Source organism: Mchenga conophoros, linkage group LG11 (assembly GCF_057382185.1).
Source record: "Mchenga conophoros isolate Kocher_MC1m ecotype Shallow Benthic linkage group LG11, M_conophoros_male_GT1.1, whole genome shotgun sequence".
Classification (NCBI taxonomy): Eukaryota; Metazoa; Chordata; class Actinopteri; order Cichliformes; family Cichlidae; genus Mchenga; species Mchenga conophoros.
In genome coordinates, this window is record NC_140536.1 from 17704680 (window position 1) to 17727707 (window position 23028).

The 23028-nt window shown below is 40.6% G+C and overlaps 2 protein-coding genes and 1 long non-coding RNA gene across 6 annotated transcripts; 1 reads left to right on the forward strand and 2 right to left on the reverse strand.

Annotated features, from left to right (window-relative positions):
• Window positions 1-1178: 1178 nt before the first annotated feature.
• fez2a (fasciculation and elongation protein zeta 2a) lies at window positions 1179-8145 on the reverse strand. Of its 2 annotated transcripts, XM_085291202.1 has the most exons (9): window positions 7680-8143; window positions 6315-6423; window positions 6013-6129; window positions 5717-5849; window positions 5364-5623; window positions 5138-5218; window positions 4675-4750; window positions 4538-4603; window positions 1179-2260 (listed from the first exon to the last, which is right to left on the reverse strand). In XM_085291202.1, the coding sequence occupies exons 1-9, from the start codon at window positions 8018-8020 to the stop codon at window positions 2244-2246; spliced, it is 1200 nt and encodes a 399-aa protein (XP_085147328.1). In that variant the 5' UTR covers window positions 8021-8143; the 3' UTR covers window positions 1179-2243. The 2 variants fall into 2 exon arrangements, with proteins under 2 accessions (XP_085147328.1, XP_085147329.1); XM_085291203.1 differs by lacking the exon at window positions 5138-5218 and having other exon boundaries at window positions 7680-8145.
• Window positions 8146-17346: 9201 nt separating this feature from the next.
• LOC146563862 (uncharacterized) lies at window positions 17347-22261 on the reverse strand. Its single transcript, XR_014894372.1, has 3 exons — window positions 22016-22261; window positions 20820-20954; window positions 17347-20434 (listed from the first exon to the last, which is right to left on the reverse strand). It is a non-coding gene; the product is annotated as an uncharacterized LOC146563862 (long non-coding RNA).
• On the forward strand, window positions 18066-22501 carry ubxn11 (UBX domain protein 11). Of its 3 annotated transcripts, XM_085291208.1 has the most exons (14): window positions 18066-18267; window positions 18370-18410; window positions 18780-18875; window positions 18988-19088; window positions 19183-19234; window positions 19316-19395; window positions 19477-19543; window positions 19637-19854; window positions 19940-20017; window positions 20091-20214; window positions 20305-20408; window positions 21474-21547; window positions 21934-22077; window positions 22165-22501. In XM_085291208.1, the coding sequence occupies exons 1-14, from the start codon at window positions 18197-18199 to the stop codon at window positions 22334-22336; spliced, it is 1422 nt and encodes a 473-aa protein (XP_085147334.1). In that variant the 5' UTR covers window positions 18066-18196; the 3' UTR covers window positions 22337-22501. The 3 variants fall into 3 exon arrangements, with proteins under 3 accessions (XP_085147334.1, XP_085147333.1, XP_085147336.1); XM_085291207.1 differs by having other exon boundaries at window positions 19477-19854; XM_085291210.1 differs by lacking the exon at window positions 18370-18410 and having other exon boundaries at window positions 18088-18267; window positions 19477-19854.
• The last annotated feature ends 527 nt before the right edge of the window (window positions 22502-23028 follow it).

Genomic DNA, 23028 nt, shown 5'->3' on the forward strand with positions numbered 1-23028 from the left:
CACTATCCACAGAGCCACATTTCACAGAGCCTGGCAAACGCAAGCAAACAGAATTATCATTCTCACGTGTACAGTCCTTAAAAATAATGAAAATGCAAACTCGGATGAACAGCAACACATGACATATTACACCAGAGGCAGTGTGGAAAAATCCCACGATTTAACCACCTCTGGCAACACTAACTTGAAGTAATTGTACTCTGTATGACTTAATCAGACTCTCAAGTTGTGGAGGATTTTTTGTCCATTATTCTTTACAGTGTTGCTTCAGTTCATTCAGGTTTACAAGCTCATTATTCAGGCTGAGGTCTGGAATTGGCTGGACCACTGCAACATGCTGATTCATTTCTCGTTCAGATAATCTGTTGTAGATTTGCTGATGTGCTGCGATCATTGTCCTGTTGTATGACTGTTCTATCCAAGCTTTAGGTGTCAGACAGACAGCTTAAGCTCATATTTGACAAGTTCTTTGGCATACCGACAAATTCATGGTTGACTCAATGACTGGAAGGTGCCCAGGTCCTGTAGCCACAAAACAAACCTAAATCCCCCGTTGTTGAAAATGGCAGCACATATGCTGGAGAGGCAACAAGTAGTCCTCCCCCAAAAAGGGAACAGTTTGCAGGCAGTGGAGAGAGAAATGCAGCCCATTCCTCCCTCCGTATCCCGGCTGACTGATTTTTCTCTACAGTTGCAGTTTGTTTGTTCTCCTCCAGCCAATTCAAGCTGCACAGCTGCAGCTTCTCCAGGATGGCATCAATTCAGTAGCAGGATGGGTATGTGTTCATTTGTGTGAGGTGGAACAGGATGAGCACTGCAGGTTATTTATGTGCATATTTTTGACAAAATTGTCAGACACAGACCCCTTAAGCATAGCAAGATATTAAATAAAGGGGATATGGGTGTTTAGGCCATCTATCTATAGTATTTTGTACATTTTACTTGCATTTTGTATTTTTGTTGCAAACCACTGACTGAAAATCAAGGCGCATATATTTCTCGGTGATGCTGTTTGAGGTAGAAGTGCTGGTGCTTATTGTCACTATAGTGAGCATTCCCAAAAAGTTGATCCTGTCCTTATGAACGTAGCGTTTCAGTTGGATTTCCTTACCTGGATAATTGAGCATGCATCAAGATATAGCGAGCATTGTTTGAAATTAAGAAACGACACGATGCGATTTTATCAATATCATCAATATTTTATCAAGAAAATATTTACAAAATAAATAAACATGGAAGCGGGTTCTGTGGTTTAGTAACATGACATTCAATGAAAATAAGTCATTTATAATGTACAAAAGTTCAGCCAAAGGCAAAGGCAGCTTGTATAAAGTAATACATAGAGAACAGCAATGCCCATTGGTAGTGTACGCCGCCCCATGCACAGAGGCAAGAGTACAGACAGTGCGTGGGTCACAATTCACTCAAATGCATAGTTAGTAAGTTAATCAGTAAATATCAGTCCAGACTAAATCACCTCAGCCATCAATACAGTACGTCATCTTCTATGAAATTATAACAATCATGTTTGCAGTGTGCTAAGATGAAAGCAGATGGCTCCCCTCTGTCTGCGGCTACATGGAAAACTGAACTATATGATAGTTTTGTGTTTATAAACACAGGTTTCAGATAATCTGAGTAATCTTCATCATTTTGTATTTAATTATTTGTATCTTGTTCCCTTAGAGCTCTCTCATCTGTTTCAGGTGCTACTGTAATAAATACTATCTTGTGGTTCACTCTCCTCTTTTTTTAAAATTCTTAAGTTATTTTCTGTGTAAGCTTATCAGTTTAGAAGCTTGCTAACATTCACTATTACGATCCTCTATCACTGCAACATCTGTATCAGAGCGCTTTGTGCATCGCGTTCTCCGCTCCGTGTACAGCTCAGCACTTCCGATAAACACAAAGCCGACCGCGGTGCAGCTTTGCTCTAATCAATAAGCAAAGCTCAGTGCACGGCCAGTCTACATTTCTTATATAATTTACTAACTTAGGATACACTATCACCCTGCGAGACAATTAAAAACAAAAATTCACAAGAATACACACGCTTTGAAATCATAGTGCTTGTACAAAATAAATACAACTTAATGAAAATCCAGGGGAAAAAAATTGGACACACAAAGGTAAAAACATCCAGGAATAAATTAAGTGTGCTTCATGTTTGCAAAAAAACAAAACAATGAGTCCTCTTCTTCTTTTCATCACGCTTAACAATCTTTGCAGAGCCTCCCTCTCGTCTATGTCGGGCAAACCACTGGAACAACAGCAGAGATCAATATTAACAAAGCTGCGATGGAGCCGCTGACACAGCCTCAGTATAAGGCATTAATTACAATCCAGGAGATAAAGATGAGGAAAAACAAAAGGATGTACAAGAGCAACTAAACCTATTTCTGGTGCAGGTCGAGTGATTCAAATACAGCCTTAGCTGTGATTAATAACTATTAATCCTTATAGCAGTGTCTCATATATTAAGTGCTAGGTAAACAGATCTCTATGTGAGTGGTTGTGAGTCACAGTCTGCAGGTCTGGACACTAACAACCGTGCAGGAGAGAGGGGAAGTGCGAGGGAAAGCATCGGGGTCATTCTGCACTACAGTTCAGTGGTCAAGAGGAGGCGCTCTCTCATTATGAGTAACACCACCACAACATTCATAATCGAACTGTCACAAACCTCTCCATCCAGGGCTCACACCAGAGCTACGAGTGTGGGGCAGCGATTTGTTTTGAAGAATAGCACAAAAGAAATACAGGAAGAAAAAATAAAGACATGAAACAGAAAGTGAAATGTGGACGACACAGTCAAAAGGACAGACTGCAAATATTTAAAGATACTAAAGTTCTGTACTCGGTAAACATCATGTGCACAGTGTTTACAATTTAAGTAGCATTTTTAAAATATGACCCATTGCTAAGGGTGTAATTCACCAAAAATTAAATGGGATTTCAGTGTATTTTATTTGAAATTACAATGTAATTATATTTACCTACGAATCCTTATCCAGTACACAGTGCAGAATAAAAGGGTAACAGTTCAGGTTTTTACAGGAAAGGAGACTCAAATTATACTGAGAGCAATTTTAAATAGTGTGTAAGTAACTGTAAGCAGTGGTGCACTGAACTCGTCTTTTTGCTTTATGGATGTTCCACTATTCACCTGCCCTGTTATATAACATTACAAGAAAAAACAAACTCCACCAAACATCGCAGGACGTCCATCAAGGCCCGTGAAGTCGTATAGTGATGAGTCAGTGATTATTGCATTTACAGACTTCATGCCACCCACCCATCCACCGGGCAGGGTGAAGCAAGAAATAACTACTGTGGGTGGATGACATCAGCATTTAACCCCATTAGCCTTTTATGACTGAGGGGTAAAAAACCTGATTAATATGAGTGAAAAAAGACTAATAGAATCATTTTAATGCATATCCACAACAAGAATAAACTGGGGTTTTTAGCTATGAATACTTTTAGGTTTGTTTTTCATTTGTACATTTCAGTCATATCTTTGGTTTATTTTGTGTTTTCTACACAAAAGCCACTACACTACACTCTTCCGCAAACTTACCTGGAAGTAACACACCTCTTACAATGAATTTTGCACTACTTCAAGTAATTCACGCACTACTTAAAATGAGTTACTATGTACTTACTATATAATTTTTCTTACTTCCTATATAATGTGTTTTCTCCTGTAAAATTACAATGAAATTACTTGCAGTAAAACATTTTTCCAGTAACAACTTGACTACTTATACTCTGTTGATACACTCCTTATTGTAGTTCATTCACCCATAAGTATGTGTAGATTAACATAATCACACTGTAATTTCAGACTAAATTATATTAATTCCAGTAAATTCCGGTTGAATTACACCCTTAGTTCAGACCCTATTATAAAGTGGTACCAAAAGTAATTTTCCAAATTTATTGCTGATTTCATTACAGTCTGAAAGTGATTTTGAAGGATCTGCTGGTGTGTTCAAAATACTTAATGAAGATTTACCAGCAAGAAACCAGATGTTAAATTTGGACTTTTACACAATCAGGTTTTATTACGTCTCCGAAAAACTTTAAGCCAACTCCACAACAGGCATATCAAAAGGTGACACATAAGGGGACGATGCTTTAATGGGGTAATAGAGAAGACCCGTTTTCATCACTGTACACAGGCCAAAGTCACCCCCTAAAGGCTTGTTTAGATGCAGGAAAACTCTCACAGTCTAGCTTGGAGTTAAAAACTCACGTTGAAGCTTTCAGAGGATTTTGTAATGAACTGAAATCAAACGAATTTGAGCATCAATGATTTACAACATATGGTTGCAGCATATATAACCGCTGCCGCGTCCCTTTGAGCTTACATCATCAGCACAGTAATAATTGACTGCTATTGATCTTTTGGGTTATGTGGAACAAGGATGACATATGCAGACGTACTGCCAACACGGGATTGTTGGGAGTCTCTCTGTGATGTTATTTTACTTCAAATGCAAAGCACCCTGTGTAACAACACAAGAGAAAAGCTCACCTTTGAGAATGTAGTCTGTTAGGAGGCTGGGCACCTTGTCACTATCATCTCTCATAGCTTGCAGAACTGGGAATTGAATGAATCAGAGTTAGTAAGTCAACTGCAACAAACTGCACAGTGCAGGTGAAGCAACTTACTCTTGGTCAATATCTGGAGGTCTTCAATCGAAGGAGGATGTCCCTTCTTCTCGTAAGGGATGACTGTGGTCAAATACTGTAAAACAATTGAGAAAACACACTGATATTAAAGAAAACAACACGTTAAGCCTAAACTGAAGTGTCTGATCTTACTAATAGTTTTGAGATTGCGGAGTAGAATGGACGTTTGTGTTTTAGGGTGGTTCCCAACGCTTATTTTTCTGACGTAGCACTTGTCAGATAAACTCAAGAACCCTTGTTCAACAACACCTCTCTTATTCAAACACGTTCCTTTGAGCTCATTTCAAACTGGATTTGAACTACTTTCACTAGAGCTATTCTGTCCACATACTTTATACCCAACGTAGGTACACCCAAAGATAAACTGCAGGTGGGAACCTAGGTTTGGCATCACCATTCGAGAGCAGATGGAAAGCACAGAGAAAAGGAAAAGCACAGTAACCTGTCTCTCACTGCACCCGCTCCCAAAAGTTTGACGGAAACTGTTTTGGATAACAGAGGAGATCCCCTCCATGCTGAAGCGCTGACAAGAAAGGAAGAAAAACAAAGGGGAAAAAAGATACAGTAAATGTAGCAGACACTAGAAAAGAAAGATCTCTTTCACTCTAGCAACACCTCAGGCCTGGTGAGAATTCCTTAAAACCTGGCTGTAAAGTTAAAGTACTCACAGATGTTTTCTCCGGAAGACCTTGCGATGTCCCAGCTCCACCTTTAAGCTTCTTCTTCTTCTTGAGCGCCTCGCGGTACTCCTTCTGCCGGTTCTGCACGTCGATGAGGGCTGAGATGAAACTGTTCTTCACCTCTTTCTCAAAGTCCAGCTCATCCCTGAGAGCCAGCTGCTGAACCAGCTCCTCTGAAAACCTCCTGATCTTCATTTCAGTCTCCTCCAGACGCTCATTCAGCTCTGCAATGCTCAAGGCTTTCATCCCTGGACCACCAAAGCATATTCCCATAAATTACTAATATAATATGCAACAAAATAACTCATCATAACACACTGTTCTGATCAGCAGACACTCACTCTCCTCGTAGTCAGGGCAGCTGTTGGGCTGCTGAACGTCCACAGAGAGCATCGACAGGTCCGACTGTGACGGATTATGCTCTGCCTCCATGTCAGGAGAGTCCTGCATCATTTCCTCTATCTCCTCAATAACCTGCATCAAAGAGCCAGCTCTTAAAATAACCCATCGAGCACGAGTTATTAAACATCTGTGGAAAAGATTTCAGCCATGTTAAGCTCTGCCTATACAGGCTTGACCCAGTGTGGCTGCTTCTGGGGTGAACTATGCTGGATTCTGACAGGGCTGTGTAACGTACCTGCTCTGCTGTGAAAAGGGGCTCCTCTGCGATGCAGGAAACAATGATGGAGTGCATGTCTAGCTGATCCCTGAGCTCCTCATCGTCAGACAGCTCCAAAGCGACATCTGCCTTTCTCTAACCAGGAACAGAGCAGGAGGAGGGAATTTAATCAAAGCACTAAACCCTGGCACAATGAATATTTGAGATTTGCGAGATGACCGGAGGAGGGATTTGGCATTGGAGGGAGGGGAGCCGGGTGGTGGGATGAAGGGAAAAATGAGACAGAGATAGGATGGGCCGGAAGAAGTGGGATCACTCACAGGTTTCTCCTCCAGGTTGATTGTGGGAACGTGGAGGGAGCGCGTTCGAGAACGTTTCCAGTCCACCGGCATCACATGTCCGTAGTTAGCCGTCAGAGTGTTCCAGATTCTGAGGGGACACGAGACTTTCAACCACATAGTCTTTAAAAGGCTGTCCTGCAGATTTCATTTGCCTGAACATGTTTCCAATGGGATCTGATGACTGTAAATATCTTAGCATCTGTGTTACAAACTATGTCAAGGTTGAGATCAATCAAAATAAACAAATGAACTGCAAAAAGAATGAGGCTATTTATAGTTTGAGACTGAAACTATATCTTCTTGAGGTACATATCAGGATGGACTTCATCTTTTCTTTGCATTTTTAAAGATTATTTTCTCATTTTTAATCTTTACCAACAAAAGCAACAGTTCTCCTGTTTGCAGCACTTGAGATAATCACAGCATTCCTGGAATTCCCCTTTAGCGATACATTTTTTTACTAAAAACCAAACCTACGTTATCAGCAAGGATGTTGGTACTGACTGTGTGCACCACAGAAATACTTTTTTTAATGCTGCATCTAAAAACATAACAATCAGATTAAGCAGGTCTGATGCTTAGGTTAAAAGTATAATCCCCTACACAGCTTATCAGGTTGAAAATACCACAGATGATGACGTTTAAAAAGCGCCACTTACACCCAGAGCTGAAGCATCATGCCTCCTGATGGAGCACTTAAGCCAAGTTTCATGTTTCCTATTTAGGATTTGTTGAGGATTTTTCCACCCTTGACCTCCCATTTCTTTTCAATTTAACACTTTAAGGCTCAGTTTCCCAGACATGGATTAAGTCTAGTGTGAAACAAAAAATGTTGATTTTTCCTTTCAGTTTGTGAATAGGTTGGGAAACTGTAAATGTTTTTGGAATGAACACTTTAAAACAATCCCCAACTTCTAAATGTGGTAAAAATGCCCAAGGTGACTTTTTAAACAACCAGCAGCCTACCCTGATATGAAATTATTATTATTACATAGGCTACTTAAAAAATTATTTTAACCAGCTTTAAATATAATATCGCAGTTATTTTGCAACAAATGTATCTCTTAAAAATATCACAAAGATGTTGATTTTAGAAATGGGTTAAAAATAAAACAACTGTGAGTATCGGCCAATATCGATCTTTAATATAGGGCACATAAGATTAATCTGAACTAAAGTTTACTCAGTTTGAATATCTTGATAACAGGTGATGTGTCGATGCCTTTACTTCCTATTTTAAATGTTCCCAACATGTCTTTCCGTGTTTTTTAAACTGTATTGGAGCCTCCACATGCACACTGGATGGGAAACACGCAGCCTGCCGTAGACAGGCCGTGGACTCACTCGTCTTTCTCCAGCAGCGTGTCCTCGGCGATCACGGCCACGGGAGCGATGCTCTCCGTCTTGGCGTCAAAATTTTGGAAGCACGTGGTTAACTTCTCATCGAAATCGTTCACCAGATCCTCCATGGACCGGAACCCCGCGTTCTCTCTAGGGGAGAAGCTGCTGTCGTGCAGATCATCATCATCATCACCGCCAAACAGGAGCGACTCGGGCGCCGCTTCGCTCGCGGCGGCGGCGGCGGCGACACGGCCTTTCTGCGGCAGCAGCCCTTCCTGTGACACCATGCTCGGATCACCCAGGTTCGGCCAGTCGTCGTCGAAATGTGCAATAGGTGCAGCCATAGCCCGGACCGGCCTAGTCGCCCCGGGTGGATGATAGATGTGTTGTTGTTGTGGGACTGGCAGGCCTCCGCATCCTCCCTGTCTGCCCGCTCTCTGCCCACAGCGAGCCTGCGCCGGGCCGCCTAGCGGCGAGACGCGGAATATAAACAGGTCACGGTGACGTGGGGTCTGAACAACAACGTGATTATTAAAAGCAATAAAAACGCATCGTGATCATTTATCACTACTGACCCGATACAATGGCGAGTTTATACCCTTTTTGGGGTGTGTTAAAAATCTCACACCGTGTTAGATTTTAACACATGTGCTGTATCTGCTCAGGGACAACACGTGTCAATTTTAACACAAAATAATGTGTCTGCTCCTTTAACACATCTTCTGTGTCAAGTAAGTCAACACAAAGACGTGTTATTTTGACACAAAGATAAAACATAGTAAAACATGTAAATTTCATTTTTTTTAAGAAATGAGAAAAAGATGTGTATATATAGTATACATTTATTGATCCATTTTATACTTGGCACATTATTATTTATTACAAACAGAATAAACGACAGTTTTCAGAATCTTTTAAATTTAAATCTATTAAAGTCAATTTTAACCAAGTCTATATTACTAAATTTATATATCAAAACAATTTCTATTCGACAGACTCATTAATATGTGGCTAACGTTCTAGCTCTCTAGATTATTAAAATGTCAAAAATAAACCTTTGAAATAATGCAATTATCATATATATTCTGAAATAATCATGTCCAGACAATACATGAATGCAGTTTTTTTAAAGGTAACAGTTGTAATCTTCAACAAATTGTCAACATTTAACAAATATGCAGTTGTGTGCAAACAAAAAAACATTTACATTTCGCCGAATATAGCATCCAAGGTATACAACAGTGTACCTTGGGTTCAAATACAGCTTAATGGTATCAAAGCTTGTCATTATATATAATTATATATATATATATAAAGTGATACACATGTTGAACCTGATCCACAGCACATGTCAGTCCATCATTCAGAGGAATGGTTACTTTGTCATTCTGGACTGAAACTGTCGGACCTCTTTGTAGTGTATGCCATTGTGCATTTGACCCAGACAGCCTCCTTTCATCAGGCAGTCCTGTTCGAAGCTCATCTCACTCTAAAGAAGTAGGTTACAACTAGGGCTGCCACGATTAGTCGACTAGTCACGATTACGTCGACTATCAAAATCGTCGACAACTAATTTAATAGTCGACGCATCGTTTGAAACTTTGTAACATCCCAAAAGACGCAGGAATAAGTAGTAGGATTTAAGAGTGTAATAACGGACTGAAACAGGAGATGGCAGCACTGCATGTACAAGGATGCCAGCTGCCGTTAAACCCTGAAGAAGAAGAAGGACCTGTGTCCCAGAATTCGTGGTGCAGCCCTGCTCAGTTTCCAACAATGGCGGCAGCTAGTTAGTTTTAACTTTACTCTTATTATTCTTTCTGGGTCACAAAATAAACGTTTAACATATTTTCAGGCGAGAATGTAGCTGTGTAAACTAGAGATGGCACGATACCACTTTTTTATGTCCGATACCGATACCAATATCATAAATTTAGATATCTGCCGATACCGATATGAATTTAAATGAGAATAAGAAAGGAAAGTATGTCTTTGTGCCCCTTTTCCCTGTTCATGCCTTATCGGCCCCCCTGGCTAAACTTTGCTAGATCCGCCCCTGCACAGTTACCAGCAGTCAGCTACATAGAAAAAGATCCTGGTCTAGAAAGTAATATTAAGTAAATTCTAACAACAGCTTATCAAGCTTAAACGTGCTGCTGTTGTTCAGCTGCTGGTTTCCTCTTTCTGGCGCGAAGTGGGCGATAAACAAAAGCCGATCAGCTGATCATTGATCAGTATCACGATTGAAGTAGCAGCAGGAGAGGGAGAGGCAGTCGCTCCATATATCGGTTGTTAAGCTTAACGTGGAAATGCTTTACAAACATTCAGAGATGAACTTACACACTTGCTTTACTTCTCTCTGGGATCACTTCCTCGGAGATGAAATGCCGGATTGGTAGCGAGGCGACAAATACACACAGCCGCTCTATCACGTGACGCATATTGCGCCAATGTGCTATGGTTATGAGCTGAGTTACGCCATGTCGCCATGTTTGTGAGGTGCTTTTTTGATATTTAATGGATCGGATTACATTTTTTATTTCTCTCCGATCCAGTAATTTACGTCAGTATTGGACCGATACCGATACGTAATATCGGATCGGTCCATCTCTAGTGTAAACCTTAAATATTTGCACAGTTTATCAAGTCACCACATATTCAAAAGCACTCTGATGTTTTCGGCGGTGTCTGTTACCCACCAGCTCGATAGCTAACTGGGGTTCAAGGCTCACTAGAGTCCGTGAGAACACCGGACTCCCGGCAAATCGTTTTCAAACCCACCGCCGTCTTTCGCTACTCAGGTTAAACATATATAAGTCACTTAGATAACTTAAAATGTTATTGTTTGGCCTTTTTCAGTATTTTCTTGGTTCCTGAGTAAATCGGTTTGGCTGAGATTAAAGTTATAGTTTTTACACAGCTGAATAAACGTCAAGCAGACAGCTGATTATGAGAAGTGTGAGATGCTCAAGAATATACTCCGGTTTCCCGTTATATTATAGATAGCAAGGAGTTTATTAAACCTCACCGAAACAATCTGCAGATTTCATTAAAATTTAATAAACTATCATCTTGTCTTTATCTTTAGTTAGCACATACCTTAAACACTTAAAGCTGTAAGCTAAAGATAGTTATATAAGAGCAGATGCGTGCTGGTGCAATAAGCTGTACGGATGCATGATCTGATTAGTCGACTAATTGCAAAAATAATCGGTGACTAGTCGACTATGAAAATAATCGTTTGTGGCAGCCCTAGTTACAAGTGTGAGGACCACACAAACAAGGAGGTGAACAGATACAAAGCACGACATTCAAATGAGACAAATTTCTATTTGTGCAACAATATTACACCCATTTTTTTTTTACATTGCAATTGAAATGACACCAGTGGAATGATTGTAACATTTATAATACAGTTTTTCTCAGTCGCTTTGGTGCGTTTCTCAGATCAGAATTGAAATTCTCATAACTATTAGTTCAACCTCCACAACACTCAGTCATTTGTGCACATCATAGTAGCAATTTCTCCTCTCTCTGAACAAACTGCAAATGATTTTGGACATGAATCAGTTGCTTCCATACATTTCCCTGCTGCTTTCTGACATTTCCATTTGCTTATGTCATGTCAGTCAAAAGTAATCATACCTATGGATGCTGAATAGTCGTTCCCAATAAAACTAATAGCCATACATCCATTGCTTGAGTCATCACACACAAAATTGTTTAACTAGTTATCACATGCCAAATATTGGCCATCTGTCAAGCAAATCCTATACCTTTCTGTATCATTGTTCCTGGAAATGTCTCCGAAATTGAACAGTTGATCTCAGGTGAATTACAGCTGTCACTCATGAGGAGGCGTGTGAAAGTTTAGTTGTAACCAATGACAAACAACTTGTTCACTGTCAATTATGGATGAATCCTGTGAATCCCCAATTGGCAAGCATATATAAACTGCGCAGGAGCTAGTGTGTACCATTTCTACACTTCTGTGACACAAAATGGAAGGTCAGCACCGTGGAAGAGGGGTGAGGATGCGGGGAGGAAGGGGAAGGGGAAGAGGGAGAAGAGGCAGATATAGGCGGATTCCTAATGAAATAAGGGCTACAATTGTGGACCATGTTGTCAATCACGGCCTCACCATGGAGGAGGCTGGTCGAAGGGTGCAACCCAATATTGGAAGAACTACTGTCAGTTCAATCATTCAAATATTCCGTAGGGAAAACAGGTATGCAAACAGTAATACACTGTACTGTACTGTGCCATCTCAGACACATCACATGTTACTGTACTGTATTTGCAATTTCACAAAAAGTTTACTCTGCACCACATAGGATTGTAAGACAACCTCGCGGAGGCGGAAGAGGGTCCCTTTTTACCCCACAGCAAGAAGAAGCCATTTGTGCAATGGTCATTGCAAACAATGCAATAAAGCTGAGAGAAATACAAAGCGCTGTCATAGAGAATTACACGGTATTTGGCAATATTGAATCTGTTTCAATTTCAACAATTGACAGAGTACTCAAGAAAAATGAAATCCACATGAAGCAATTGTATAAAGTGCCATTTGAACGAAACAGTGACAGGGTGAAGGAGATCCGTCACCAGTATGTGCAGGTAAAGCTGGTCTTCTATGTTCTGCACTGCAAACTGTTTTACAGTACTTCGTAGTTTCATGCAGTACACTTGCAATTCCACAGCACATACTCTACAATGTGTTTTACCAAATGCATGCATTACTGTTTGTTACTGTACACAGGCATATTGTGACACTGCATTTCTGTCTCTCTCTAAAGCGTGTACTGGAGCTGGAAGCCAGGGAAACACTGCACACATTCATATACAGTTTTTCTCAGTTGCTTTGGTGCATTTCTCACAACAGAATTGATCTCTGCACCACTACTAAGGCTCTTCTCAAAACAATTAGTGCAAACTGCAAAACATGGTGGATAACTTGCAAAAGTGAGTCACTTCATCAAAAAGAAAAGTCAGTTGTTCAAAATAAGTAGTCAATGCTTCAAAAGCAAGTCCCTTAATCAAAACAGATAATATATTCATCAAAAGCAAGTACTTATATCAAAGTGTCAGGGCTGTCACAATTACAAGTCATTACACCAGCACCTTTGGTCACAAAATCAAATGGTTTGAACATGTTCTCATTGTGACGGATTTCTTTGTAGGTGCTCCCCAATGACATGTCAAGTCTGGACAGCATCCATGGCATGTTGAAAACCATAAATTGTAAAGGAAAATCAAGACACTTCATATGCACTCTTGATAATATTTAATTGAAACTGTTCACAGCATTGTGCAACTGGGGAAATACAACAAATCAAACATTTTACAGCAAACATAAACTCACTTAGACAGTAAACCTTACTGCAGTAGTTATGAAACAAAACCCTGAAAAACAGACACTGCTGCATATCAATCATTGATATCTAGACACTCCCGTCTGTCTGCCCACATATTTGCATCAACATCACAGCGAATGTCAGCTCTATCGATGCATCAGGGAAAGTATCTTCTGGAGTGTCGAATCCACCCTCTGCAGGACGCTGCTGTGATGTCATCACAAGCTGCATCCATAGCTGCTAGCAGGGTCATTTGGGTATGTGGATGCCTGTCATATACCTTCCACCTCCAGGAAGAGAAAAACTCCTCAATTGGATTTAGGAATGGAGTGTAAGGAGGAAGAAACTCCATAAGCATCCTGTCGTGTGCTGCAAACCACTGCCTGACTACAGCAGAGTGATGGAAGCTAACATTATCCCAAACCACTACATACATTGTCCGATTGTCACCAGGATCATCCCTTTCATTTTGTGGGATTAGGTCCCTATAAAGAGCGTCCAGAAAAGCCAACAGGTGTTGTGTATTGTATGCACCAATACGAGGAATATGGGTGTGAACGCCATTTTCTGAGATTGCTGCACACATTGTAATATTTCCTCCTCGTTGGCCTGGGACATCAATGGTGGCTCTTTCTCCAATGTGATTTCGTCCACGCCATCTGCCTTTTGCGAGATTGAATCTCGCTTCGTCAAGATATACAAACGTGTGCAGGGGTTCCCTGGCTTCCAATTCCAGGATACGCTATACAAAGGATGAGAATGAAAAAGTCTGTAATGGTGCATTTCGCACAACAGATTGTACAGTTTGAATTGTTAATAGGATTACAGTAACATGCATAAATGTAAGTGCAGGACATGGCCTAAACTTTTACAGTAAACAGAGGTACATATGCAAACATGTTTTACCTGTACATACTGGTGACGGAGCTCCTTCACTCGTCACCTGTGACTGGGTAGAAGAGGCTTTTCATTGGTTGCAAGTAAGAGTAACACACACCAATTTTCATTAGTGTGAGATAAGGTTCACCTGAGAAAAGTAATTTATGGAGATTTTCATGGAAACTCCTTAAAAATAGGGTTTTCAAAATGGGTGTACAAATTGTTTGACAAGATGTTCAACAATTTTGAGTGCACTGACACAAGCAATGAAATGAAGACTATTAGTTGTGAGGACAATGACTATTAAGCCGGTACAAGTATAAATAATTGTGACATTCATGATAAAAGCAAGGAGATAGTGATGAATAGCAAGTCAAAAGTGACCATTCTTTAGATATTTGTACTTACTCAACTGCTTCATGTCCAAAGGCATTTGCACAAGGTTGTGCCAAAACAACTACATGTTGTGGAGGTTGAACTAACTATTGTGCAAAGTTTAATTCTGTTGTGAGAAATGCACCAAAGCAACTGAGAAAAACTGTATGTTGATGAGGCAGGTTTCAATCTGGCCAAAGGCAGAAGGCGTGGAAGAAATCGCATTGGACAGAGGGCAACCACTGAAGTCCCTGGTCAGCGCGGAGGGAATATTACCATGTGTGCAGCCATCTCAGACAACGGCGTCCTCACCCATATCCCCCTTCTTGGTCCATACAATACCCAACATCTCCTGACATTTTTAGACACTCTTTACAGGGACCTAGTCCCTGAGAATGAGAGAGGTGGAGGCCAACTCAGCAAGTATGTTGTTGTCTGGGATAATGTCCGTTTTCACCACTCCCATCTGGTCAGAGAGTGGTTTGCAGCACATGACAGAATTCTGGTTGAATATCTCCCTCCATATTCCCTATTCCTTAATCCAATGGAGGAGTTTTTCTCTGCCTGGAGGTGGAAAGTTTATGACCGGCATCCACATGAGCAAATGGCCCTGCTAGCAGCCATGGATGCAGCATGTGACGACATCACAGCAGGGTCCTGCAGAGGATGGATTCGCCACTCCAGGAGATACTTTCCTCGCTGCATTGCGAGGGATAACATCTGTTGTGATGTAGATGAAAATATGTGGCCAGACAGACAGGAACGTCTGGATGTGCCAGAATGATTTACTGTACTGTTACATGTGATGTTTATTGTTCACATTAGTGCACAGCTCTACCAAATGGGTGATTTTATGTTTACATGTATTCTACAGTGAACAAGTGACTGTAGCATATTTTTCTTTTGCACAATTCTGTAGGATTACAAACACTTCTACACAATGGAAATGTGAAACGTACGTATTCAGTGTCTCAGTTACTCCCAAGACTCCCATAACATCTACAGTGACTTTACTGCACATTTCAGATGGCTGTACAGGTAGGCCATAGTGCTGTCGTCAGCATTTTCAGGTGTCACCAATTGTTTTTGCAATGGGAAACACTGAGATTATAAACTGTCATAGTGGAAACATGACAATGCCATTTGACTATCTTGTTCATAAAGATGGTGTCAAGACTTTTCATTTTGATGGCACTGACAGTTTCATTGACATGGATACTTGCTTTTGAGGTATGGATAATCAATTCTGTGCATGTGACGTGCTTTTGCAGGCTATCCACTAGGTTTTGCAGTTTGCACTAATTGTTTTGGGAAATGCACTAACTGCTGTGCAAATGTTAATGGTGTTCTGAGGAACGCACCAAAGCGACTGAGAAAAACTGTAAATAAGTTGGCTGAGGTTTTTGCTGGTAGCACATGATTATACACCCTTTTTTCTCTTTCTGTATCAACAGAACCAGATCCTTACATACAGATTGCTGAACTGAGGAAGAATATATATATATATTTGTTCGACTACTCCGCCTAGGCTCGACAGTGCAGCCTAGGCGGAGTAGTCGAACGCAGATTCACTGAGCGCTCAACACAGACAGCATCGTCAGAAGGAAAGTTGATAAAATAAATTACAAATTTTGTATTGTTCGATACATATGCGTACCGAACCGAAAGCACTGTATCGAACGGTTCAATATCGATACGAGTATCGTTGCACCCCTAATAGATAGATAGATAGATAGATAGATAGATAGATAGATAGATAGATAGATAGATAGATAGATAGATAGATAGATAGATAGATAGATAGATAGATAGATAGATAGATAGATAGATAGATAGATAGATAGATAGATAGAAAGGCAATAAAGTGATACTGCCTGGTTGCACTCTTTAGATCACCGATGCATATCCCCTGCGGTTGGTGTGTTGTTGGATGATGCTTCAGGATCACTGCAAAGTGATGCAATACTTGTTCCAGTCTTGGAGACAGGGAAGATAAAGATAGATTTTTAGAGAGACTAAAATAAATTCTGAATAATAATTCAATTGATTTCATCCTTGTAGTTGCTACTTGGCAAATAAATCTGATCCTGACTAATTGTTAATAACTGTTGAAACACATTTTATGACTTAGCAAATGCGAAGTGTACCTGATTTTGACTAGTCTCCCCAAGAGAGGTTTCCATCTGTGGTCCTCTGGCTGACAGGAAGATATGGAATCTATCAAAGTCCTTAATGTCTTAATGTCGTAACACTACCTCACTGTCAATGTCAATAAATTCCATGAAATCAGTGTTATACTTCAGCAACCTATCAAGCACACAGCCCTCGTGTGTTACACGTGGGCTGTATGTCATGCAAATTCGTCTTGGAAATGTGTAATTATGGAAGCATATTACCCTGCTGCTGCTGAGGCGCTACAGCATGAAATCTGTATTCTGTATTATCTATCCTGTTTTTAATTGCTTAATATAACATGGACAGCATTTATGTAGTTAAGAGACTGAAACAATGGTGTAAACAATACTGAAACAAACTTACTTTGGAGGATTCTGGTCAACATGATTAAGCCTTTGGCTCAGGTTTCATAATTAAAGCGTAAACTGGTGTATTAAACTGAAAACTGTGGTTATTAATTCTGAATTATTCTTAGACACTGAATTATTCTTAGGTTATACAAGTAATTAGATTGTTTCTGAAGGTACTATTTTATTGTGTATCCAGTTGAATATGTGCTTTAAATATGACTAATAATGTGTATTAAACGCACAGATGATCACTAAACCACTAATTACTTTCCACAGTAATTTGTTTGCACAACAAAACCTTTTATTTTGGAGATCTGTGACGTAAATGTGCCTGTCTCTAAAGGGCTTTGGACCAACTTCTGTACTATCGGTTATAAATACAATAAATGTGACAGTCAACAGAAAATGTGTTTTTATTTTTTATTTTCTCCCAAAAAATTGAATACAATTCAGTGGGCTCCATACTGAACTTAGAGGATAGGGCAAAAAAGTATCAATCTAATGCGCTAGTGTTGATCTGATACCAATACAAGCTTTGGTATCGATATTTTGATCAATCTGCCCACCTCTACCATAAATGGTAAATGGACTGGTTCTTATATAGCGCTTTTCTACTCTTCTGAGCACTCAAAGCGCTTTACACAACTTGTGCATTCACCCATTCACACAAGCTTATTGTTCTAAGTGCTTTCTAAGTAACTTTCACACACATTCACACTCCGATGGATGCATCGGAGAGCAATTTGGGGTTAATATCTTGCCCAAGGATATTTGGCATGCAGACTAGGGGAAGCCAGGAATCGAACCACCAACCTTCCAATCAGTAGATGACCTGCTCTACCGCCTGAGCGGTATGTCTGTATGTCAAAGTTGGGAAGAAAAAATGTTATGGCAAAGATTAGTTGCTGCCGTCATAATTTCTGAGTATCCATGGTTAACGGCATCTAAATAGTAAAGGCAAATTTAGGAAACACCACTCATCAATGTTTGTTTATCTTTCATGAAAAAAAGGCTTTTTTGTTTTGTTTTTCTGTCTCATTAGTTTCCCAACATGACATCACCAGTGCTTACATTTCATAATACATCTTATTATGATGAATAAAACATTAAATATTTATGACTTCTCACATTAAAAAAACTACAATCACTTAGTTTGGAAATGAATTAATAATTTTAAAGTGAGGACAGAAAGAGCGACCTCCTCTGGATGAAACAGGCACTTCTGCAGACTTCACTTAATACGTTACATTGTTGCTATTGGAAACGGACTCCACACAAACTGAGAAAACACCGGAAATCCCTCTGAACCTCTGTTATAGTTCGTTCTCTGAACAGAAAGAAGTCCAAAGAAGAAATAAGTGTGGGATATTCAGGCTTTGGATTTAAAATGAGCTCTCCTTTGTCGATGCTAAAGAAAACCAAACGCACTCCTCTGCAGGGCGCTCACAAAGACCAAGGGTAGGTGATTAACTCCACACAGGTAGAAACTGGACTGTAGTTTTATTGTGCAGAATAAACGTATCAATCATGTCGCCACACTTAATTTTCTTCGACCTGCAGGAGCAAATCAAAAGTTCCTTTCAGGAGGAATCTGCTGAAAGGTAACGATGCACTCACAGATCACCAGCAGCGCTGCAAATTCAGTAAAGTACAAGTACAGAATAAATAAATACATCCCAGCTAGAACTAGAACTACTTTCCTTTTAAACCCTTCAAATTAAAGCTCAAAGTCTGCACTTTAGACACACTGTGATTGTTTGATTTAAAGTGTGTGGAGATCTAACAGTATTCATGTGTCCACAACATAAATAACTTAAACTGTGATGAGCAAAATGCAGCAAATCCTCACATTTGACGAATAATAACAATTATATCTTACTGGAGAAACTGATCATAAGTTTATCAGGTAACTTTTCCAGTTGAAAAAATAGCAAAACATCTTTTATAACCATGATACTTTTTGTTTTTAGAATTTGAGGCTGAATTGGCCGATGAGTCTTCTGATTACTCTCACACTACAACCAACGAAGCCTCCACCTCAAATACGGGAGCTCCATTAAAGAAAGGTAGGCTTTAACACAATGCTTCATATTCCAGTGTCAATATATCTTCTTTTATTTATCACATACAAAATGATTATAAGTTTTATTTTTCCAATACTTAATTGCTGGTTTCCAGGGTGTCCTCCGACCAACTTTGACCTCATGTCTGCCATGATGCAGCGAGTGACCCTCCTGGAGAAAACAGTGAGGAGCCATGCAAAGGAGATAGAGCGCAAAGTGAGCATGCAACCCCTTCAACGAATACCAAAACTGCCAGCCATCCTTTAAACATATTTAAACCTCACTTTATGGTTTCATCATTCCTCCCAAGGATAAACAGATTTCAGATTTAGAGGAGAAGCTGAGGGTTCAGGAGAAGTCAGGTAATTACCTACAGCAGGCACAGACTTGAGTTTGATTTATGTTAAGTCGATCAAAGCGTTTTCATGATTGTGTGGATTTAGGAAGCATGCATGACCCGAGGAGCAGAGATGATCTCGAAAGCCGGTGCCAACAACTGCAAAATCAAGTGCATGAGATGGAGGTGAGTAAGGTGTGTTCATAAAGTATGAGATCGTGATTTTATCAGTGTGGAGGTTTCACTGAGCTGCTGTCGTTGTTGCAGGACTTTCTGAATGATTATGGTTTGATCTGGGTGGGAGATACAGACTCTGGTGATCCTGCAGAGCGAGGTAGATCCACCAGTCCTGCAGACCTGCAATCCCTCCGTGTCTTTTGTATGTTAAAGCTGTGCTGTTTTTGTTTTGTTTTGTTGTCTTCTGCAGAGACTTCTGGTGGCAGAGGTGTCCACATAAACTTTGATCTCGTGCTGCAGAGGATCAGAGAACTGAACGTCCTCCTAGGGGAAGGAGAGTCTTTTGTGCAAATGACAGCGACAGGAGCACAGCTGGCAAAAAAGGATCCCATTCCACTGAGGCTCTACAGGAATGGCATTGTAATGTTTGATGGTCCTTTCCGCTCATATCAGGAGCACAGCACGCAGGTTAGCTACACTAAAAAAGGAAAATCAAAGTCTATATTAAACTGGAATCTTTCCTTGGTTAAAAGTAAACTCTTGGTCCCTGCAGCAGTGCATGCAAGATCTAATGGATGGCTATTTTCCATCTGAGCTTCAAGAAAGATTTCCGGATGGTGTACCTTTTGAGGTGAGTCTCAGTTTCCTTTTCTTATTTTGTTTTTGGGAACAATCGACTGTCTTCACAAAAATTCTCTTTGCAGCTTCATGACAGGCGATACGAGGAATTCAACTCTAGGCTCCCGTGGGAAACGTTTCCTGGTAAAGGACAGGCTGTTTGTGGGGACAAAGATGAATCAGCAAGCTCGCTGAGTTCTCACTTCCCCGGTCTGTTCTGCAAACGTCACCCTGATCAAAGCCGCGGTGCAGATCCTCAGAGACTTTGCTGTCATTCTCATGTTTTCTTCTGATTCAAAGGCAAGAAGCTGACCACAGATCAGTTCCTGAACAAGTTGCCGAAGTTGGTGGTGAAGGCCGGCCGAGTGATTGATATCAGGAACTCGCTGAGGGCAAAGCTGCAGGTGAGTCGTAGAGAAGCAGCAATTATCTGTTTGTACAAATATACAGATGAGGACAAAATTACCAGCCACCCTACAAAGTTTAAAAGCTTCGTCAACATTTTTCCGAGTGCTTTTTTAAACAGACCAAGGACTTTTTAACATAACATTTGTAAACATTGTAGTTTTCTTTATAAAGCATCAACTATTATTACCATTTCAGAAAAAAGCAAAAATTACCAGGATCAGTATTATTAGTTCCCTGAAAAACCATAGCAGGCACTACTGCTGTGCAATGATGAGCTTTAACATTGTAATGCTCGAAGCTAAGTTGAAACTGAGAGTTAGCTTCCAATTTTCTCACATTATAAAAACTTCAAGCTGCCACCTGAGAAAGCATGCTACCAAAAACAAAAGAAATCCGTTCAGACTTACTCGAGTCGTGAATTATAGTCTCAAAGAAGATAATCACTAGAATCCAGCACAGGAATGGACTGCAAAGCTGCAGAACAAGAAAAACTCCACTTCTGCAGAACAGATAACTTCATGCCAAACTCACTGAAGGACAACCTGGAGAAAGATTTTAGATACTAGTAGCACATGCTTTGATCAGATGAGACAAAACTAGAGCTCTTTGGCCAAAGAGATGCTTTTTATGTTTGGAGAAAGAAGTGAGAGACATATAAAGCAAAGAACAACGTCCCCACATTGAAACACAGTGGTGGCAGTATTATGTTGTGTCTGGAACTGGGAATCTCTTCAAGGTGGAAGAAATCAAAATAAAAGGATATGTGAAGATTTGGGAGCAAAATCTCAAGCAGTCACCAGTAAACCTGTGTCTGGGTTGTTGCTTTGTCTTTAATCACGACAGTGCCCCAAAACATAGTCACCCCTGGTGAAGACCAGGCTCCAGAAGGCCAAAATCAACATTAATTGTCATTAGTGTCATTAAAGGCCTGCACAAATCTCTGATTTCAGTTCCACTGTTTCTCTGTTTAGCAACACTTGGGAAAATCTTTATAGAGGGCCTAATGGTTAAGTCCTCATGTATATATAAGACAGCACTGATAATCAGTGTGCTTCTACCAGGGTACATCTGATGTGGACAGCAGCAGTTCAGTGATACTGATAGATACACCGTCACTGCAAGCGAGTACTGAGAGGTAAACCAAATGTTCTCTTTTATTTTTTATGTGTATAGCATAAATATTTGTCTCTGCCAGTTAACAGACTTACCAGAGGGTGTCAGTCATCACAAACTCATGCTGTGCAAATAAGCATGGCTTAAAAACATTTGCCATACCAAATGAATACCACATGAAAAAAATGACAAGTACAAAGTGGGTTAAAGGAATTTAAGAACACCACACTTGATGTAAGACCTGCTTAAATCCCGATTTGGCCACTGATCGTCCAGATTGTAGAGATTACTGTATGTGCTGATCTGAAAATGAGGGCAGCCATCAGCTGGTGACCGTGTTTGTGATGCAACGCTCCAGTTTTCACCCACATTTTTCTAACAACCATAATGCGTCATGGCTGCCACCAGACTGCAGGCTTTCAGCGCCTACCAGCCTGCCTGTAATGTCATCACTCTCAAGGTGAAGTCAGAAGACGGGAGCCACACTTACATAGTGAAAATGTCCCCGTCGGAAACAGTCGGTGACCTGCGGAGGTTCCTGGACAAACACAGGTGAGGACACATCTCAATGCACTGACCGCACCGCTGCTTTTACAATCACGTGACCCAGCCTGCTGTTTGTTTGTCGCTGCACTACAGAAGGGGCGGTGTGCCCAGTTATGACATCATCAGCGCATTCCCACAGCGCAACTATGATGATGAAGGTCAGACGCTCCAGTCGCGTGGAATCGTGACAAACGCCACTCTACTGCTGCGACAGAGGAAGCCCGATCCTTCACTGGCCGACGTCAACAAAGCTGTTAAAGATTAAAGAATTACTTTTATCTTGTTACATCAGTGCTGTTCACAGCAGAGCGGAGCGTGAGCAGAAGTAAAGGTGTTGCTGATGTTATTAATGACGACTGTGTTCTGTGACAGTGAGGCCAAAAGCATTCACAAACCCATGACACTGAAATAAAATCCCAATGAGCCATTATTCCTTTTGTTTCTTATACCTTTGCTCTTATCTTAACAGGGACACAGATCATTAACACCAATATCTAATCAGATAATCACATGGCAGCAATTCAGTGCATGTAGACATGCTCAAGCTGACCTGCTAAAGTTCAAACAGATCATCAGAACGGTTAGTGCCAGATGGGCTGGTCTGCTGGGATTTTCCACGCAACCATCTCTAAAGTTCAGAGACAACGTTCAGTGAGCAGCAGTTCTCTGGGTGAAATAGGAGAAACAGAATGACTGCTTAGAGCTTATGGGAAAGGAGCAGTAACTTGTTACATCCACAATATGCAGAAGAGCATCTCTTAACACACAACACACAGAACCTTTAAGCAGGTGGGCTACAGCAGGTGAGGACCACACCGGCTGCTGTCAGTTGAGACCAGGACGCTGAAGTTACGATTAAGACTGGAAGAATGTTGCATGGTCTGATGAGTCTGTTTCTGCTGCAATACTTGGATGATACGTTCAGAATTCTGAGTAAACATAAAAGTAAGGTTCAGG

Bases quoted from the DNA above. Each gene is read 5' to 3' on its own strand.
- fez2a (XM_085291202.1), bottom strand. From the start codon at position 8,020: ATGGCTGCACCTATTGCACATTTCGACGACGACTGGCCGAACCTGGGT. The intron at 6,130-6,314 runs GTGAGTGATCCC...GTTCCTGGTTAG, and splicing joins TCAACCTGGAGGAGAAACCT to AGAAAGGCAGATGTCGCTTT. The intron at 5,219-5,363 runs GTGAGTACTTTA...CTTTCTTGTCAG, and splicing joins GTCTTCCGGAGAAAACATCT to CGCTTCAGCATGGAGGGGAT.
- ubxn11 (XM_085291207.1), top strand. From the start codon at position 18,197: ATGAGCTCTCCTTTGTCGATGCTAAAGAAAACCAAACGCACTCCTCTG. The intron at 19,235-19,315 runs GTAATTACCTAC...GTGTGGATTTAG, and splicing joins GAGGGTTCAGGAGAAGTCAG to GAAGCATGCATGACCCGAGG. The intron at 21,548-21,933 runs GTAAACCAAATG...GGCTGCCACCAG, and splicing joins CTGCAAGCGAGTACTGAGAG to ACTGCAGGCTTTCAGCGCCT.